Source organism: Pelobates fuscus, chromosome 2 (genome assembly GCF_036172605.1).
Source record: "Pelobates fuscus isolate aPelFus1 chromosome 2, aPelFus1.pri, whole genome shotgun sequence".
Lineage (NCBI taxonomy): Eukaryota > Metazoa > Chordata > Amphibia > Anura > Pelobatidae > Pelobates > Pelobates fuscus.
This window is the reverse complement of record NC_086318.1, coordinates 359687471-359704361: the sequence shown is the minus strand read 5'-3', so window position 1 is coordinate 359704361 and position 16891 is coordinate 359687471. Positions and strand designations below refer to the sequence as shown.

The window sequence follows — 16891 nt, the reverse complement described above, 5'->3', positions numbered from 1 at the left end:
GTGTCGGCATATTGCGAGTCAAGCTGAAATATCCAATCCGAGTGGAAAAGTATTGAGACCCCTTTTGTTTTGGTTTGGGAGTAGGCGTGATATGCTTGGGGATATTTCTTGGAGGTTATCTTTGGGGGATTTTGGGTGCACAGGTGGGTCTCCTTTAAACAGACTACTGCCGCTCGGGATTTGTGCATGTCTCTAATAGCTAGACTCCGTTTATGTGGACTATTCAGTCCTTTGACGTTCAGGGATAAGACTTTAAATGTAGATTGTTCCATAATTAGTTTTGTATTTGTGACTGTGTGAAGGCGATCTGTGGTTTCCTCTTTTGACGGGATCCTGTGTCATTACTGTTATGGTACATGGATCAGGTCTATGTGTCTGATGTCTAGGTTTAATGTGCATCCAGCGTTTGGGAGTCAGTGACGTGAAATGTCGTGGGTGGAGTAAGGGGAGAGGGAAGGGGGATAACTGGGGATCCCACAAAACTTGGGATGTTAACGAACTTTCTCTGCGTCGAGCAGAGTGTACTGCTGAGACAATAGTGAGGCTCATTCTCACTCTAGCTCGGGACGTGAGGTGTGGAGTAGTCCCCACCCGTATATGGCCCTTTTCTACGTTTTATTTCCCTATCAGCCTGATAGGCGGGTAAGTGCTTCCCCTATATCTCGTGCCAGAGATAATAGCGTGATTTACCAAGTGCTAGGGCATAGACTGTGAATATTTCCTGTTTCAATACTCCTCTCGGATACTTGTCGTGCCTCTCGGGCACCTTGGCCTTGTCTTAATGCTGTGGAATTAGGGGGGATGCTTCTCCTCGGTGATTCGCCTTGGGAGGCGTCAACCGACTGAGTGTTCCTTACATACGTGATACCTAAAATACATCTAAGATATATATATATATTTTTTTTATTATTATTATTATTATTTTTTATTTTTTTTATGGTTTTTTTTTTTTTGCTATCTGCTCATCTGTAGGTAAAGCTGTCACATGGTATTTGGGGACTAAGTGGGAGGTGGGTCTGCTTATGACCGTGGTAACAGGTTGGGGAATGAGAGGGATCGTGGTGCAGCCTGTCTTTTCTGGCCTGTTCCCAGGATCTCTACTTTTCACCTCTTATGCAAATTGGTTTGTGGGTGTCGCTCTAGTCTCGCGTCAGTTCTGGGGACTAGTATACTAGCGGAGGACCCTCCCAAGGTCCCCTTTCTAAGGCTGGTCGCCCCACCTCACATCCCCAACAGATTTTCCCCCCTGTAGGAGCAATCTCACTCTAAGTAACCCCTATTCCAGCTCTTACCTACACAATAAAATAAACAATAAACATGTAACATAAATTTAGCTAACAGTATATAGTTTACGCCGGATCGGACTGTGTGAGGACCCCGGCCCGCGGCCCAGCGAGGCCCCTGTAATATCAGTCGGACATTCCGAGCACAGTTCGATTTAGCCCCTCCAGTGATCTAGGCGCTGCGTGGTGCGTGGGATATCCCCTTTTGAAAGCGGCCATGCGCTAATAACTTATTAGGGCTGATAGGGCCTGTCTCCGGCAGCCCATCCATGCTGACCTCATAGCCCGAAGACACCCCACACAGTCCCCCCAGCATTACTCTTATGGTATCATTACTTCAACTACATAGTCTTAACATTCCCAACTTACTAGCATCCCTACTCCTCTTTGTAATACGTAAAACATTAATAATACAGAGATTGTAATGTTATTATATTATGATACTCATGTGATTTGTCATTAGGCGTTCCCGGGTATGCCACAGACTAGTCCCGTGAGGTGGGCTCTTTGGTGGCCCCTGCCATCCTCCACTCCGGTTGCAGTTTCATCGGGGATGAGCGAGCAGGAAAGGCCTGGCCTTGAGCGTGATGTAGGCCCCATTCCTTCAGTTTCGCCAACCCCACCTCTGGTTCCAAAATCTGCACCGTCTTCCCCCGGTGCCAAATCAGCAGCTTTGTTGGGTAACCCCATCGATATGAGATGTTGTTATTTCTCAGGGTTTTGGTGACATCCACGAATTCCCTCCTTCTAGCCATCGTAGCTGCGGATAGATCCGCGTAGATCTGGATGTGTCGGTAGGTATCTGGGAGACTGGTGAGTTTCCTCGCCGCCGTGAGCAATTGTTCCTTGGAGCTGTAGTAATGAAATCGGGCTATGGTGTCCTTGGGCGTATCAGCAGTAAAACGTGCCGGCCGCGGTAGCCTGTGAATCCGATCCAGTTCCCATGCGGAGTCTTCTAAGTTCGGGACCAGAGTCTTACAGAGAGACTTAATGTATGTAGGGAGTTCTTCCGTGCTAATGGAGTCGCTGATTCCTCTGAAGCGGAGATTGTTGCGGCGCGAACGATCTTCTATATCCGCCAGCTTATGTTTTTGTGCTGTTTGGTCCTCTTCAAGCCTCTGCAGCTTGTGAACCACATCATTATGAGCCATACATAATTCTTCCGTCTTGGTTTCCAGGTGGCTGGTACGACCGCCTAGCTCCCCTATTTCCTTTTTCAGTTCGTTAGTGAGCTGACGAAAATCTGATCGTAGGGACGTTTTCAGGTCTTGGAGCATAGTGTGTAGACTTTTATTTGTGACCGGAACATCTTCTGGTACCTGTGGTTCACTGTCCGGGTCGCATTCCGGTGAAGGAGGCATATCCACATGGCCGTCGCCATCTTGGAATGGTTTTACACGGTCCTTTTTACTCTGGCGGACCGGGTCGGTAAGTTTAGTTTGCTTAGATGGTGCCATGGAAAGGTTATGAGATCTTCCTCCCGATTTCTGCCGTGATTTACGGGAAAAATACAGCTCAATTGTCGCTATTGGGCCTGGTGGGTTGCGGAGCTCTTACAGCATGCGACTGTTCCCTTCGGCGGTTGGCCACGCCCCCTATATATTTGTTTTAATTAATATTATTTTATTATTTATTTTTTTTTTATTATTATTATTAATATTTATTTTTTTTTGTCCTCCCTCCCTGCTTGATACATGGCAGGGAGGGGGGCTCTCACTCCCTGGTGGTCCAGTGGCATTGGCAGTTCAGTGGGGGGGGGGGCTGTCAGAGAGCACTTACCTCAGCTGCAGCTCCTGTCAGCTCCCTTCTCCTCCGCGCCGGTCCGTGCAGCTCCTCTGTCAGCTCACAGTGTAAGTCTCGCGAGAGCCGCACTATGACCCCGCGGCTCTCACGAGACTTACACTGGGAGCTGACCGAGGTGCTGAACGGACCGGCGCGGAGGAGAAGGGAGCTGACAGGAGCTGCAGGAGAGGTAAGCGCTCGCTGCCAGCCCCCAGTCTGTATTATGGCAATGTAAATTGCCATAATACAGACACTGACTCGAGTATAAGCCGAGTTGGGGTTTTTCAGCACAAAAAATGTGCTGAAAAACTTGGCTTATACTCGAGTATATACGGTATTTACTTTTGATAAGTTGCACATGTATTGTGCTGTGAAGTGTGTATACTTTGTTATCAATAAATTCTTACTATTTTTTACCCTTGTTTCTATATTCCTTTTTTACCCCTATTTTATATTGCCAATATAGTGATTGTGGCGCCCTGTGCTTTCTGTTTTTTGGTACTTTTAAATGTTAAGGGAAAGAGGAGAAATTTGGAGACAGAGACACTGTCGCTCCATACAATGACTGATAGATGTTGACATGTTCAGGAGGGTATGTTATTCTATTTAAAATGAAATTTGCAAGCATATATTTTAATCTTATAAACTCTGCTATTAATTATTGTGGGTATAATGGACTAGGCAAAGCCAGGTATAGCATTGCTAATGTAGAGGAGAAAGCGAAACAGTGTTTCATCAATCCACTTCTGTGTATGTTCAGTCTATGCTGAATGCCAGGAGGAAAGGATTCAATTTCGGAAGGGAGCATTGATGGAGGTACCTGGTTACCCCTGGTGGAACAAGCTGGACAAGAAACATAGTACACAATGCCTGCTAGGTATGCTTTGGGAAGTCAGGTTAGTAAAACGCTTTAGAATTGAATGTTGATGAGACATGAAGTAAGTAATACATGCTGGACTCTGGATATAAATTCTCAGGCATCAAAAGTATCTACAAGAAACATACCACAGTGCAAAAATGAAAAACTGAGCTCAATCACTAAAAATATAGACATAAGAAATAAAATAAAATGTTGCTAGGTTATATGTACAAAAAGATAAATCTGGTGCCGTGCAGCAGGTCCTCGTTCAGGACTAAAACTTCTCCCAGCTCTGTCCCAAGCAGGCTGCAGCAGAATCCTCGGGCTCTCAATGGAGTAGACACCTGAGTGAGGTAGATGCTCAAATGTTTCACGTCTGTCCAGCTTGAAGGTGAGGCTTTGCATCGCGCATAAATGCATTCTTCCTAACTTTCAGGCTTCACTTCACACATTAAGATCCAAGCAATACTAAGTCTCTCACTTTTTCATCTCCCTGCAACTTTCAGGTACTGTCTTCAGCTTGGAAGATACGCTACCTCATTTATTCTTACTTTGTTATCATAAATATTATTTATTACTACAGCATTGTTACTCCTTATATGTGGTTTAGCACTGTAATTTTCTGTTCGTGCAGTTTTTAAAAATTATTTTAATATGTTTTATTCCACCAATAGTTCATTCTCTTTAAAACCAGTAGCTGTAACTCTGCCTTAACTTATTTTAATCATCACTTCCAAATTGTTCCTGCTATTTCTTTAAAATCCCCATTATATCATTTAGATTGTAAGCTCATGGGCTATCTTACTAAGCACTTTGTATAAAACAGCTTTAATGCATTTTACTCCTACATAGAGCCAGCTGCAAAGGACTCATTTTTACAGATGTGAAATATAGAGGACCGAGGATAAGCAATTATCGATTTTAGGAAGGGAGGAACCATTATGTGGCTATTACATAGAGGTATTCCCACAGGATCTGTTCTTCATGTTTAGACTGACCGTTCTGCTACATTATTACTCTCACTTAGTGATACATTGTTCTTCTTATTGCTATTAACATTGTATATGTCCATGTCTCCTTGTGTATCACTTTATTTTGGACTACCTTTATTATTCTAAAAGGGGGATCGAGGTTATATAATTAACAGCTCTATCGGGCTCCTACTTTTATTAATTGTCTTGGAAGTGGAAGTGCTGCTTTACAATAAACAGTACGTCACTCGAGATTACATTCTTAAAAGAGAAGAACACTATGGCTAACAATCTGCAGGCTAAAACCTCCCCAGTATAGATTTATTTTATTCCTTGGGTAGAGTTGGTTGCTTTATGGATCTATGCTACAATTGACCCATATCCTCAAGAAGACTACACTCTATGTCCGCACTGTGATATACAAGACTACATGTATTACAGGGATTTTCTGAAATTATGCAGAATTATGTTTTCTCTCCCTTTCCTCCTCATTAGCCCTTTAACCATTTCATTTTTTTAATAGGTGTTTCACACTTATGTTGTCCCTATTTCTGTTTTTTGTTTTTGCAATAAAGTCGTGCTATTTATAATTTATTACGTTAAAAGGGACCTCTTTGTGTTCTATGTACCTTTGTGTACTTAGAGACACCTCTAAACTTTATTTGTATTTAGGTTGTGGGTTACCCCCCATTCGAGGTCCTTTAAGCACACCACTCGGTACATCTGTGAATGTACTTAGGATTCTATTGTATGTTCTGCCCTAATTCCACAGTGTGTGGAATTGTTGTCACTTTTAAATTCCTGTTATAAATTAAAGACAGACATTGAAAGAGATACATATTTTAGATCTCTCTGAGAGTGACAATCAACACGTATTAACATTAGCATTAGTTGAACATGAGTCTATTCCCTCAATTACTTCATTGAAACCTAATGAAGGTTGGCTACCTCGGGCATGCCGAGAGGCGGAATAGCGCAAAAACAAACGGAGGCCTACCTACAATGGCGGACGAGACATGTGCCGACGACTCGACCGACGAGAAGCAAGATGTCCTAACACGACTCAACCATCACTTCAAGGCATTCTGGAGGAAGCTGGAGGGTAGGCTGGGTAAAACCTGCCCAACCTGGGCCCCCCACTTCCTCGAAGCAACCATCACCTAGCGACTCCCTTCAAGCGCCCTGGCACTTACACCAGTACCCAGCACCCAAGACCATCCAAGCAGGGCACCAACACAAACAAGCCTGCCCAAACCACCCCTACTGCACTGCACAACGATCTGGCAGAGTCCGACCCCACGTAGCCCAAACCACCCAGGCAGAAGGCTCACACATCACAACGCCACCCACAGGCACGAAGAAGACCCAAGGGATCTGCTCCAGTCTGTGGACCGAGCTGTGGGCACAGTTCAGAGCACACATCACCACTCCTGTTTACAGGGCCATCACGCTGGAGAGGGCAAGAGGAAGAGCCCCACACGGAGATGCAGGGTGCAGCTAATCAACTCCAACCACACTCATGGGCTCACCGCATCATATCGAGGCTCCAACACACGAACCCCCAACTGAGCCTATCGGGACGCATAGACTCCCTAAGCCTCACCTCGCTTCTGAGACCAGGGCCGGCCCACTGCAGCCTGCAGGGGCATCGGCTGATGGCGGCTGAATGCCTCACTGCAGCTCTGCCATCCACACTGCAAGTCCCCTAACACTAGAGGTCACCGACATGCCATTGCCGAACTTACTCAGCCTTATCTCGGTACTGCTCCTGTTTGACTGTTTAATTTTGTCCTTTACTTTATTCCTTTAGCATGCCTTCTACTAGCTGACTTTCTTGCCCAATATGTTGGACACAATTACCTTGACCTGTTACAGTGTGACATTCAAACAAAAATGTTAAGCAGTTGATCACCTTGTACTCACCTTGCATGCTCAAGATAATATAGCCTCACAAGTAGCACACTAAGGCTTGAGTTAACCTGTACTAACCTGTCTACAACTCTTTAATGTAAAGTTTACTCTTGCTAAAATGCGTCCACTAAACGGCAGCAACTTAGAGCACAGCAGTAACACATCACTAAAATTCAGCCTGTCATGGCTCAGCTTGTATTACTCTAAAACAGGGAAATGATAAGCCAGGACGTACTTATGTGAATGCTGATGTTTACCAATATTCAGATTGATAACAGTATATTACCATCAATATGATCTAGCAACTTATTTTCAAGCTTACTAGCATTGATCTTCTGACATATATTCAACATTCGCTTATGTTATACCGTTGTTATGTTGAACCACTAACTACTTATAATGTGCAAGTCTTACTCAAGCCACACTCTTGTTATACTATGTTTCCATAAATCGCGTTTGAGAATGCTGTTGTGGCAATTCAAGCACTGCTGTATCTATCTGCACAACAAAAATAAAGAATATAAAAAAACAAAAACAAACAAACAAAAAAAAAACATTATGTCCAAGTGAACATGGATCATCTTAAAAATACATAGGGTTACAGATGTATCACAGAATCCTTTTTGAAATTCTTAAATGAACGTTTGAAAAAGGGTCTGGATCAAAATGTTATCTTTTTGGGAGAGTACAAATGTATACTGACTTATAAACCAAACCAAAGTCATGTTCATTGCCTTCAAAAAATTCAAAAGCACGGCCATAAAATCCTCGCTTTCATATTGGGCAATGACTCTCAGACTGAGAATTGCAGTATCCTCACTGATAAGATACTGCGAACATAGTCCTTTCTAGTCCTATATATATATCCTAGACACAGGCAGTGCAATTAAAATGTTTTCTCAAATTATATGCACTCCCACATTTCATCTTGCCAGTATAGATGTTGTGATGGCCCAGTACATCAATATACCCCATCAGGCAAGTTTGAATTCCATATAACAAGTTAATCAATATTCACCTGAACACAGCGAATTTATCATTTTACTTTTGGAATGTGTGTTAGAACATAATAACTTTTTTTGTTTGATGGTAGAGTTTATTCACAAATTAAGGGCAATGCTATGGGAACATGCTGTGCCCCTAGCTATGCTAGTCATTTTTGACTTGGTGGGAAATTCATTCCATTTATTGCTCTTCAATTTTTTTCAGCTTTTTCAGTTAGTTTCTGGAACAGGTATATAGATGATGTGTTTCACTTTGGGACAATGACCAACAAACTATTTTTGATTGGGTCGGGCAACTTAATCTGAATGACATTGGCCTTAAACTAACCTGTGTTATTGATGCAAAGGAACTTGTATTTTTAGATCTGGTGATAACCACAGATGAAAGCCTTACACTCTTAACCAAGCTGTTTCGTGAAATGTGATCGATCTCATGGCCAATCACTAAAGAAGGCGGGCTGTTTAGAGCTTTGTTTGAGGAAACATAAGTCAGCACTTCTGATGATTTCAGTGTAAGTGCATGTGTTTTTTGCATTTTCATATATTGTCCCAGAGGGCATATATTGTCCCAGAGGGCTAATAATTAAGTAGGAATACTATATACTTGTTTAAACAAGTATATAGTATTCCTACTAGAATACTCTATATTGGCCAGGGCTAGTGCAGTAAACAGAATATTTGGAACACTGCTTTATAGCCCCTGATTGTCTAGGGCCGTTTTGGTGCTTTATACCCCTCACAGTTATTATCAAATCTGAGCTTGACCCCCTATTGGTGAAGTGTGGGTATTACATAATGTGCACTCTATTTTGGGCAACTTATCAACTAGACTGCAGCATATTAGGTGCTTTGCTGCAGTCTTATAATGCCCTTCCTCACATCTCTCATTACTATCTAATTTGAGTATCACTCCCTAGTGGTGAAGTGAGGGTTTACACCTGTGCATATACTTTGGGCTCAACATATTTGTTTTTTGCTGTAGTCCTGTAACGAGTAGGACCCTTAGTGACTCAAATGGGGAGTTACACATAGGGATAAGTATTCACACATATATAAATTAAATATTTTCTGATACTTTCAATGAGGAGTCTTCCGCACAATTGAATAATATTGGATATTACTCAGGTGGCTACTATTGCGCTTTTCAGAAAATTGAATTAAAGTAATTACTTTTCATTCATCTTTTTGGTATTTCTACTTTTTTCGTAATATATTGTTAGGTAGGATATGTGTTAGCTGCATGTGTAGGCTTTGTATTAATTTGAAGCTATCATAATATTTGTTTAGCTTCTCATTGTTACTGAGAACATCACATAAAGGTAAATGTTCCTTTGTTTCCATCTCAAAAGAACAAAGAGAATTGAGAATCATTCAGGTATCTTCCCTTTTTGCCTATAATACATGTTCACTTTTAAGAATCAATGGCACCATGGGCCTTCATATCAATTTGTTCTTAAAGAACCATATTCCAAAACTAAATTGGCCACTAATTTAATGGTGTTAGGGCTGTAGAGAGCTTATAAAATTCAATTATCAAGGCATTTTATGTTGCATAAGATCTTTAATGAATTCAAATTATGGCAAATTGCAACATTGGTACATAAAGTGTTAAAAACTTGCCAACATGTTAAAAAAAACAAAAAACGTAATTAAACAGTGAGTATCATCACTTTGTAAATAAAAAAGCTACCTAATACAAACATTTGGGATATGAAGCAGCCTTTTCTCAAAGGATCAGTTCATGAATATTTGCGTAAGGGAATAGTCAGTCACTAGAATATCATTTCAAAGTGCGTGTGTTTCATAATCATCAATAGCCTGACACATTGGGCATAAATCAACTTCTCCCCTGTATCTAGAGGCATTGCCAAAGAACAAACAGGTTTTTCGTGCACGTCTCTGTAGTCTGTAGGTGTGTCTATAAGCAGAATAAGATTTTAAACTTTACAGATTAGAGAAGTCACACAGATATAACCAGAGCAGGTGTTACACAGCGGCTGACTGGACTGGAAGAAATATTTGCTCCAAGGAAACATGGCATCCCATGGTATTCAGATACCTGCCAGCACTGAAGTGTCTGATATTCCTTATGGACTTTCTGTCTTTAGAACATTCCCATACGCTTTTATTTTACCAGAACTGGTAAGTTTCTGATTTGTTTCTTCGTTGGTCTATCTACGATGTTCTTTTCCAAGAATGGAAAAAGTATGTCGAAAAGGAAGTTTCAAATGACAGATACCTTTAATTTATTTTTATTTAACAGACATTTATGATAGACGTGCAAAATCTTGGTTTGTGCATAAATGAACCAAATTATCTGATCTAAAATCATTTTAATTTGCGCCTGAAAGAATTGATTCATCTGGAAAAATAAAGGCAAATTGATTAATATGGGTGAGGATTAAAGTTCGACATATTTTTTATTTACACGCCTAGTTAGGTAAATCCCTTATATGATTTTCTTAAATTAGCTGCACTTTGTTCACTATGAGCAAAGTTTTTGTGAATTGTAAACCAAATTTACAAATTTCATAAAAGGTTGGAAAATTCTCTACCTTAGCTATAGTCACAATCTGGCTATTTTAGGCTTAATCTTTCATTCTGATATTCAATTACTACCACTCGGTATTTGAGTGATTATATTTTAAGGAGGTATCCACTTAAGTGTGTATTCAAATTCAAATTAATTAAAGGTTTATATAAATTGTTAGATCATAATAGCTGAATTGAAAATATTGCTGGAATTTGGGGGGGGATTTTTCCAATTCAGCTAATTTAGCCTATAATCCTCTCTATCAACCACATATCTCTGTAATTTCTTTTATTTTAGAATATGATATGATGTAGAATTGACTGGTATAAACCTAAATGCAGTAGGTTTGTAGTGGATACATTTATCTGATATATATCAGATAGCTTTTCAAATATCTTTGACCCCATTGATGGTTCAGATAGGCTATGCAATACTATCTGAAATGTATAGCTTAGTTTTTGTAAAATTATTTCTGTATATTTTTTGATGATTTTCTTTGATGGTTTTATGAACTGTAGGTTTTTGTGTGAAACCACATGTTGGCATACATTTAACCCACACAGGCTGTGAGATATTTATGTTTAATGCTTTCTTCTGAAAAATCTTAAAGACTTCGCTATTAAGTCCAACAAAACAACAAAAACAAAACTCCCTTCATTCCTACTATACACAAACACAAAACAAGCTATAGCAGTGCTACACTAGCACTAAGATTGCTTCTTACAACTTTTCCCCCAATGATGAACCATTTTGCTTATAAAAAAACATGTGATCTAAGGTTCACGCTCTGAGTGTGTACCACATTTTCTTAATGAAAGCTCTTCTTCCCCCCCCTCCATTTTTGTGGCTACTACACAGTTAAACCTTGGAAGTTGACCACAGAATTACAAATATTAGGCCAAACCTCATGGCCAATACCATATTTTTTTCATATGAAAACATCCCACACTAGCCTAATTCCCCTAATCCTAAATACTAATCAATCTCCATCCCCAAGAGGACCTCATGTCTTATATTCCTAAGACCATGCCCTACACACTCATTAAACATACAACTAATTATGACTGATTGTCTCTTCCCTCACCTCTGGCCCTTTACCTTCCTTTGATGGTTTATAGAAAAAATGGTTTTCTATAGAGAAAAAGTAGAAGCTTTGTTATGCCCCAACAGCACTTGAAAGAAAATAAAAAAATATTATTTATTGTTTCTGTATGTCTATGCTATACTAGGGTCGAAGAGAAGGTGTGTATTATGTTACAGGAGTAGCGGGAGCTGCTTCAGAACACAGGAGGACAACCACTAGAGTTGCATTTAATCCTGCAATGTAAACATTGCTGTTTCTACAAAATGACAATGTTTTAGAGTGAAGGGTTAAAACTACAGGACCACTGCACCCAGACAAGTTGGTTGAGATGAAGTGGTCTGGATTCCGTTAGTGGTCCTTTAACAAGAATATAATCTGAAGAGACATCAATTAGAAGCTAAATTAAATAATTCTATTACTATTTAGATAAGTATTCAATAAAATATATTCAATTAATTAAATAGCATTATAAATGGTACTTACATGTTATAATGTGAAATTATTACTTAAACTATAAGTATTGCTGCACTTTTGGGTGTAAGTAATACATTATCATTCATTGTGGTGTCTACTAACTGAGTCTGGGTGTAACTTTAATACTATGAATGTTAATTCCTTAGCTATATGAGTATGACAATTGTCAAGCTAGGGACATTTTTTTTTTTAAAATTTAAACTGAACTTGAAATCCACAAAAAAAGAATATGTAGCAAGATCATCTTTAGATTAAAATAATATTTTACCTATGCACATTTTAGTAATTTGTCTGTCATAATGTATCATTGAAATGTTATTATCTAGGAGTACTAATTTTTTTATGGCGGGTATATTTTACCTGCATTGAACTGATCACAGAGAATTATCCATTGAACTGTTTGAAGTCTTAAACATTAGGAGATGTCAAGTGAAGTCAAGTTCTGGTGATTAATCCATTAACCCCTTAAGGACACAGGACATGTGTGACATGTCATGATCCCCTTTTATTCCAGAAGTTTGGTCTTTAAGGGGTTAAAGGAGCACTATAGGATCAGGAACACAAACATGTATTCCTCACCCTATAGGGTCAAAACCACCATCTAGCCATCCTGGTCCCCTCATGCCTCCTTAAATATAGTACATCTTACTTGTATTCAAGTCTGAAGCTGCTGGCTTTGTGCCTGTTTCCTTTAGACCTGCCCACTGCCTGCTGACATCAGCAGAAGTGGTAGCCTGATCCAATCACAATGCTTCCCCATAGGATTGGCTGAGACTGACAAAGAGGCAGATCAGGGGCAGAGCCAGCACAATTCAAACACAGCCCTGGAAAATCAACATCTCCTCATAGAGATGAATTTAATCAATGAATCTCTATGAGGAAAGTTCAGTGTCTGCATGCAGAGGGAGGAGATACTGAATGTTTTGATGCATTTTAGGCAAAAATGACCCAGGAAGGATCTCTAACAGCTATCTGAGGAGTGGCCAGTGAAGTTATCACTAGGCTATAGTGTAAACAGTGCATTTTCTCTGAAAAGACAGTGCTTACAGCAAAAAGCTTGAAGGTAATGATTTTACTCACCAGAACAAATACAATTAGCTGTAGTTGTTCTGGTGACTATAGTGTCCCTTTAATGTTTATATCTTGTCCTAATTATAGGAATACCATAAACAGTAAAACTGTAACGAAAATATACCCCAACATGCAGAATTCAACTCAACAAAAGACAACACAGAGGGGAGATACGTCTACCGGACCTTAGAATGGCCGGACTCGACGTATATGAGAGGAGTACAGAGTCAGGAGCGATCCAAGGTCTAGGGCACAAAGAGACAGCGTAAACTAGGACTAGCCGGGGTCTGGTACACAGTAAACAGCAAACCGGCAAACAGAATAGATACGAGATAACGTAGTCAGAAACAAAGCCAAGGTCAATACGAAGGAACACAACTGAACACAACAAGCGCTAAAGGGAACTGAAACAGAAACCACGCTAGGGCAAGGAACTAAGGAAAAAAGGTGAGTATAAATACCTAAACATCTATTTTGATTGGTCCTTGTCACATCCACGCCCCCAAAAGGTAAGTGTCTGGGGAGTGTGGCATGACAGGGACCAATGGGAGGCCTTTTCCAATTTAGGCTCCCACTGTCCCTTTAAGAGCGCGCCCGAGACCCGCGGCGCGCTCTTAGAGTCAGGCGGGACACGTGACCGCTTCTCGCGGTCACTGCCCGCCTTCCTGTTCCAGCCGTCGGATGAGCCGCGCACGGCTCGTGCAGCAGCACGACTGCGCGCGGCTCGAACAGAGGGCCCCGGCCGGCCCCTGGAAAGGGTAAGTACCGCTACAAAAACAACTTTAGCTTAATGGAGTTATTTTGTTGTACAAATCATGCCCCTGCAGTGTCACTTCTCAGTTCTCTGCCATTTAGGAGTTAAATCACTTTATTTAAAACGGTGGTTGTCAACCTGGTCCCTACATCCACTAGTGGACGATTAAAGCTTTCATGATGGGCGGCAGTTGGTTTTATCCATGATCCTCGGTTTTCCGGCACAACCACATGCTCCATGCAGGCACGTACCTCCCTCCAGCCATTGTGAAAGACCTCACAATAATGCCCAACACAGATTGCGTTATCGCCTCTGTTTGCTAACTCTCTCAGGATGGCTAAAAGGAATCGTGCCCGCAACTGCACTCTGGTCGGTACTAACTGTGGCGTGATGATGTAACACACCAGAAGAGGAGGGGAGCTGATGCATTCGATGTAAAAGCAGGAACAGTTAGAAGAATGATATTGAACTTTGGCAAGCTAAGTTCTGTTATTTTCTTTGTTAAGCTAAGTTCTGTTATTTTCTTTGTTAAGCTAAGTTCTTTTATTTTCCTTTGGCAAGCTAAGTTCTGTTTGTTTCTGTTTACTTGGTTTACTTAAAATAAAATAAAAGAAAAAATGAAATTGTGGAGAGTTGGAGGAGCGAATAAAGAAAAAGGAAAAAGAGACCCCTGATATATAGATATTCTTTTTTTCTGTTTTATTTTTGGCTGATAATAAAGTGGGATACATAGTTCAGCCTTCTACAATTGAAAAGAGAAGAAGAAAGGAAAAGGAAAATAAAAGGAAAAATGTTTTTAATATTATTGTTTTTATTTATTATTCTCAAATTTAAAGGATCACTATAGTGTCAGGAAAACTAAGCGGTTTTCCTGACACTATAGTGCCCTGAGGGTGCCCCAACCCTCAGGGTCCCCCTCCCGTGGCGCTGAAGGGGCTAAAACCCCTTCAGCAGCTTACCTTATTCCAGCGCCGGGCTCCCTCGGCGCTGGTGACCTCTCCTCCCCCGCCGACGTCAGCTCTCTCTGCCGAGGTCAGCGGAGCTGAATGCACATGCGCGGCAAGTGCCGCGCACACATTCAAGCTGTCAATAGGAAAGCATTTTTCAATGCTTTCCTATGGACGCTCTGGGCGATGGAGGCATAATATGCCTCCAGCGTCGCAGATGCGCCTCTAGTGGCTGTCCGGAAGACAGCCACTAGAGGCTGGCTTAACCCTGCAATGTAAACAGAGCAGTTTCTCTGAAACTGCTATGTTTGCATTTGCAGGGTTAAAACCTGAAGGACATTGCATCCAGACCACTTCATTGAGCTGAAGTGGTGTGGGTGACTAAAGTGTCCCTTTTCTTTTTCTTCAATTTAAGCAGCTCCCTCGCTAGTTGGTGCTGCATCAATGGAGATACGGATATTCGTTAAATTCAATTATATATTATATATGTATAAACATGCATTAAGTGGAAATAATAAGATATATTTAAGTGCCTATTTTTTTTTTTTTTTAAACATCCTTTCTAAAGAAAAAATTTCATTTGCGCTAAAAAATAGAGTTTATGCGGCACCGGTGGGCGGTAAGGACATTTTACTATCAAAAAAGATACATAAGTGGGCAGTAGGTATTATAAGGTTTACTACCCCTGATTTGGAGCTATAGCTCAAGTCATAAAGCCTTCCTTAACTCTTCCTGTAAAGAGCAAGCTAATGTTTAACCCCTTAAGGACCAAACTTCTGGAATAAAAGGGAATCATGACATGTCACATATGTGATGTGTCCTTAAGGGGTTAAACTTCCTTTAGTGCACATTGTGTTTAATTTAGAATTTCTCCTGCTAATAACTTGCTAGACTTCACAGGAGCCTCCTCTGTATAATTAAGTTAAATTTACTGATCATGATAAACCAAGATCCGATTAAACCAATGTTTCTTGCAGGCTGAGTGAGTCACAGCCAGGGGAGGTGTGGCTAGGGCTGCATGGACAGAAACAAAATTTATTTAACTCTTAAATAACAGAACTGAGCAGTGAGACAGCAGGGGCACGATCTATACACTAAAACTGCTTCATAAGGCTAAAGTTGTTTTCCTAAATATTCTTTTAAAGGGATAGTATCCCTTTATGAGAATATTTAAAGTGATTTTATTCCCTATTGCCTACAATGTTAACCAGTAATGAAATCGGACCAGTATAGGATATAATCACAATTGTCCCTGGTTAATTTTCTTGATTTACATTTCATACCATCTTTTAGTGTTTGCATACACTTGCACTTGTTCATGTACAGAAGGCCAAGGTACAAACCATTCTCCTATTGTAATCTTATCTAAGTGACAAAAATGTGTTAGCATAAGTGGTCATATTTTTAAGCAAATGGCAAAGGGTCAGTTATAAAAAGAAACAAACCCTCCTCCTAAACAAATAGGTTTGGCAACTCATTGTAGCTATATGGAAACACTACATTTATTTTAAGATACTTAAAAAAAAAAATAAAGAAAATTCTGTTAACAAGTTTTGTTTCTGATATATCTATTTTTATCTTACTTTTATACAATGTTATCTTTTCTTGAAAATGGCCTGTTGTCCTGCAATATGTAAGCAGGAATTACAGATGTGAATGAAAAGACAACATGAAAAAGAAATTGAAATACTATTATTAATTACAGTAAAATGCACACTCCAGAATCACTAGAATGGTGTAATTGGACGAAAAAGAAATATCCAGGCACACTCGAGGTGTCTTCTAAAAGGCAGTCTTTTTTATTTGAAACAAGGAAGTGGAGACAACGTTTTGACTCCTTTCTGAGCCTTTATCAAGTCTGAGCCTTTATCAAGAGACAGTGTTAAATTCAAAGATAAAGAATACCACACTCTCACAGTGAAAACCAGGTGCCAGATTGGCTAAACCCAATTTAGTAGATATTGGTACAAAGTAGGTCCAGGCACTGAAGGTTTCTTCAAAGAGACTGCTTGACAAAAGGCTCTGTGAAGGCCGAAACATTGCACATTCAGTTTTCAATAAATCTGCCTTTTTGAAGAAACCTTGAGTGTCTGGACCTACTTGATACCACTTCCTTGTTTCAAATAAAAAAACGACTGCCTTTTAGAAGAAACCTAAGATGTGCATGGATATTTCTTCGTCTTCCATTTGATGTCTGCAGGGATTGGCCCTCCCTTTC

At 40.4% G+C, this 16891-nt stretch overlaps 1 protein-coding gene across 1 annotated transcript in view; it reads left to right on the top strand.

The window, feature by feature from the left end:
- Positions 1-9745: 9745 nt before the first annotated feature.
- The window catches only part of LOC134585890 (MAL-like protein), a 31253-nt gene continuing 24107 nt past the window's right edge, over positions 9746-16891 (top strand). The window contains exon 1 of the mRNA XM_063441372.1: positions 9746-9952. Within this exon, the coding sequence (XP_063297442.1) occupies positions 9845-9952 (108 nt within the window). The 5' untranslated portion in view covers positions 9746-9844. The remainder of the gene's footprint in view (positions 9953-16891) is intronic.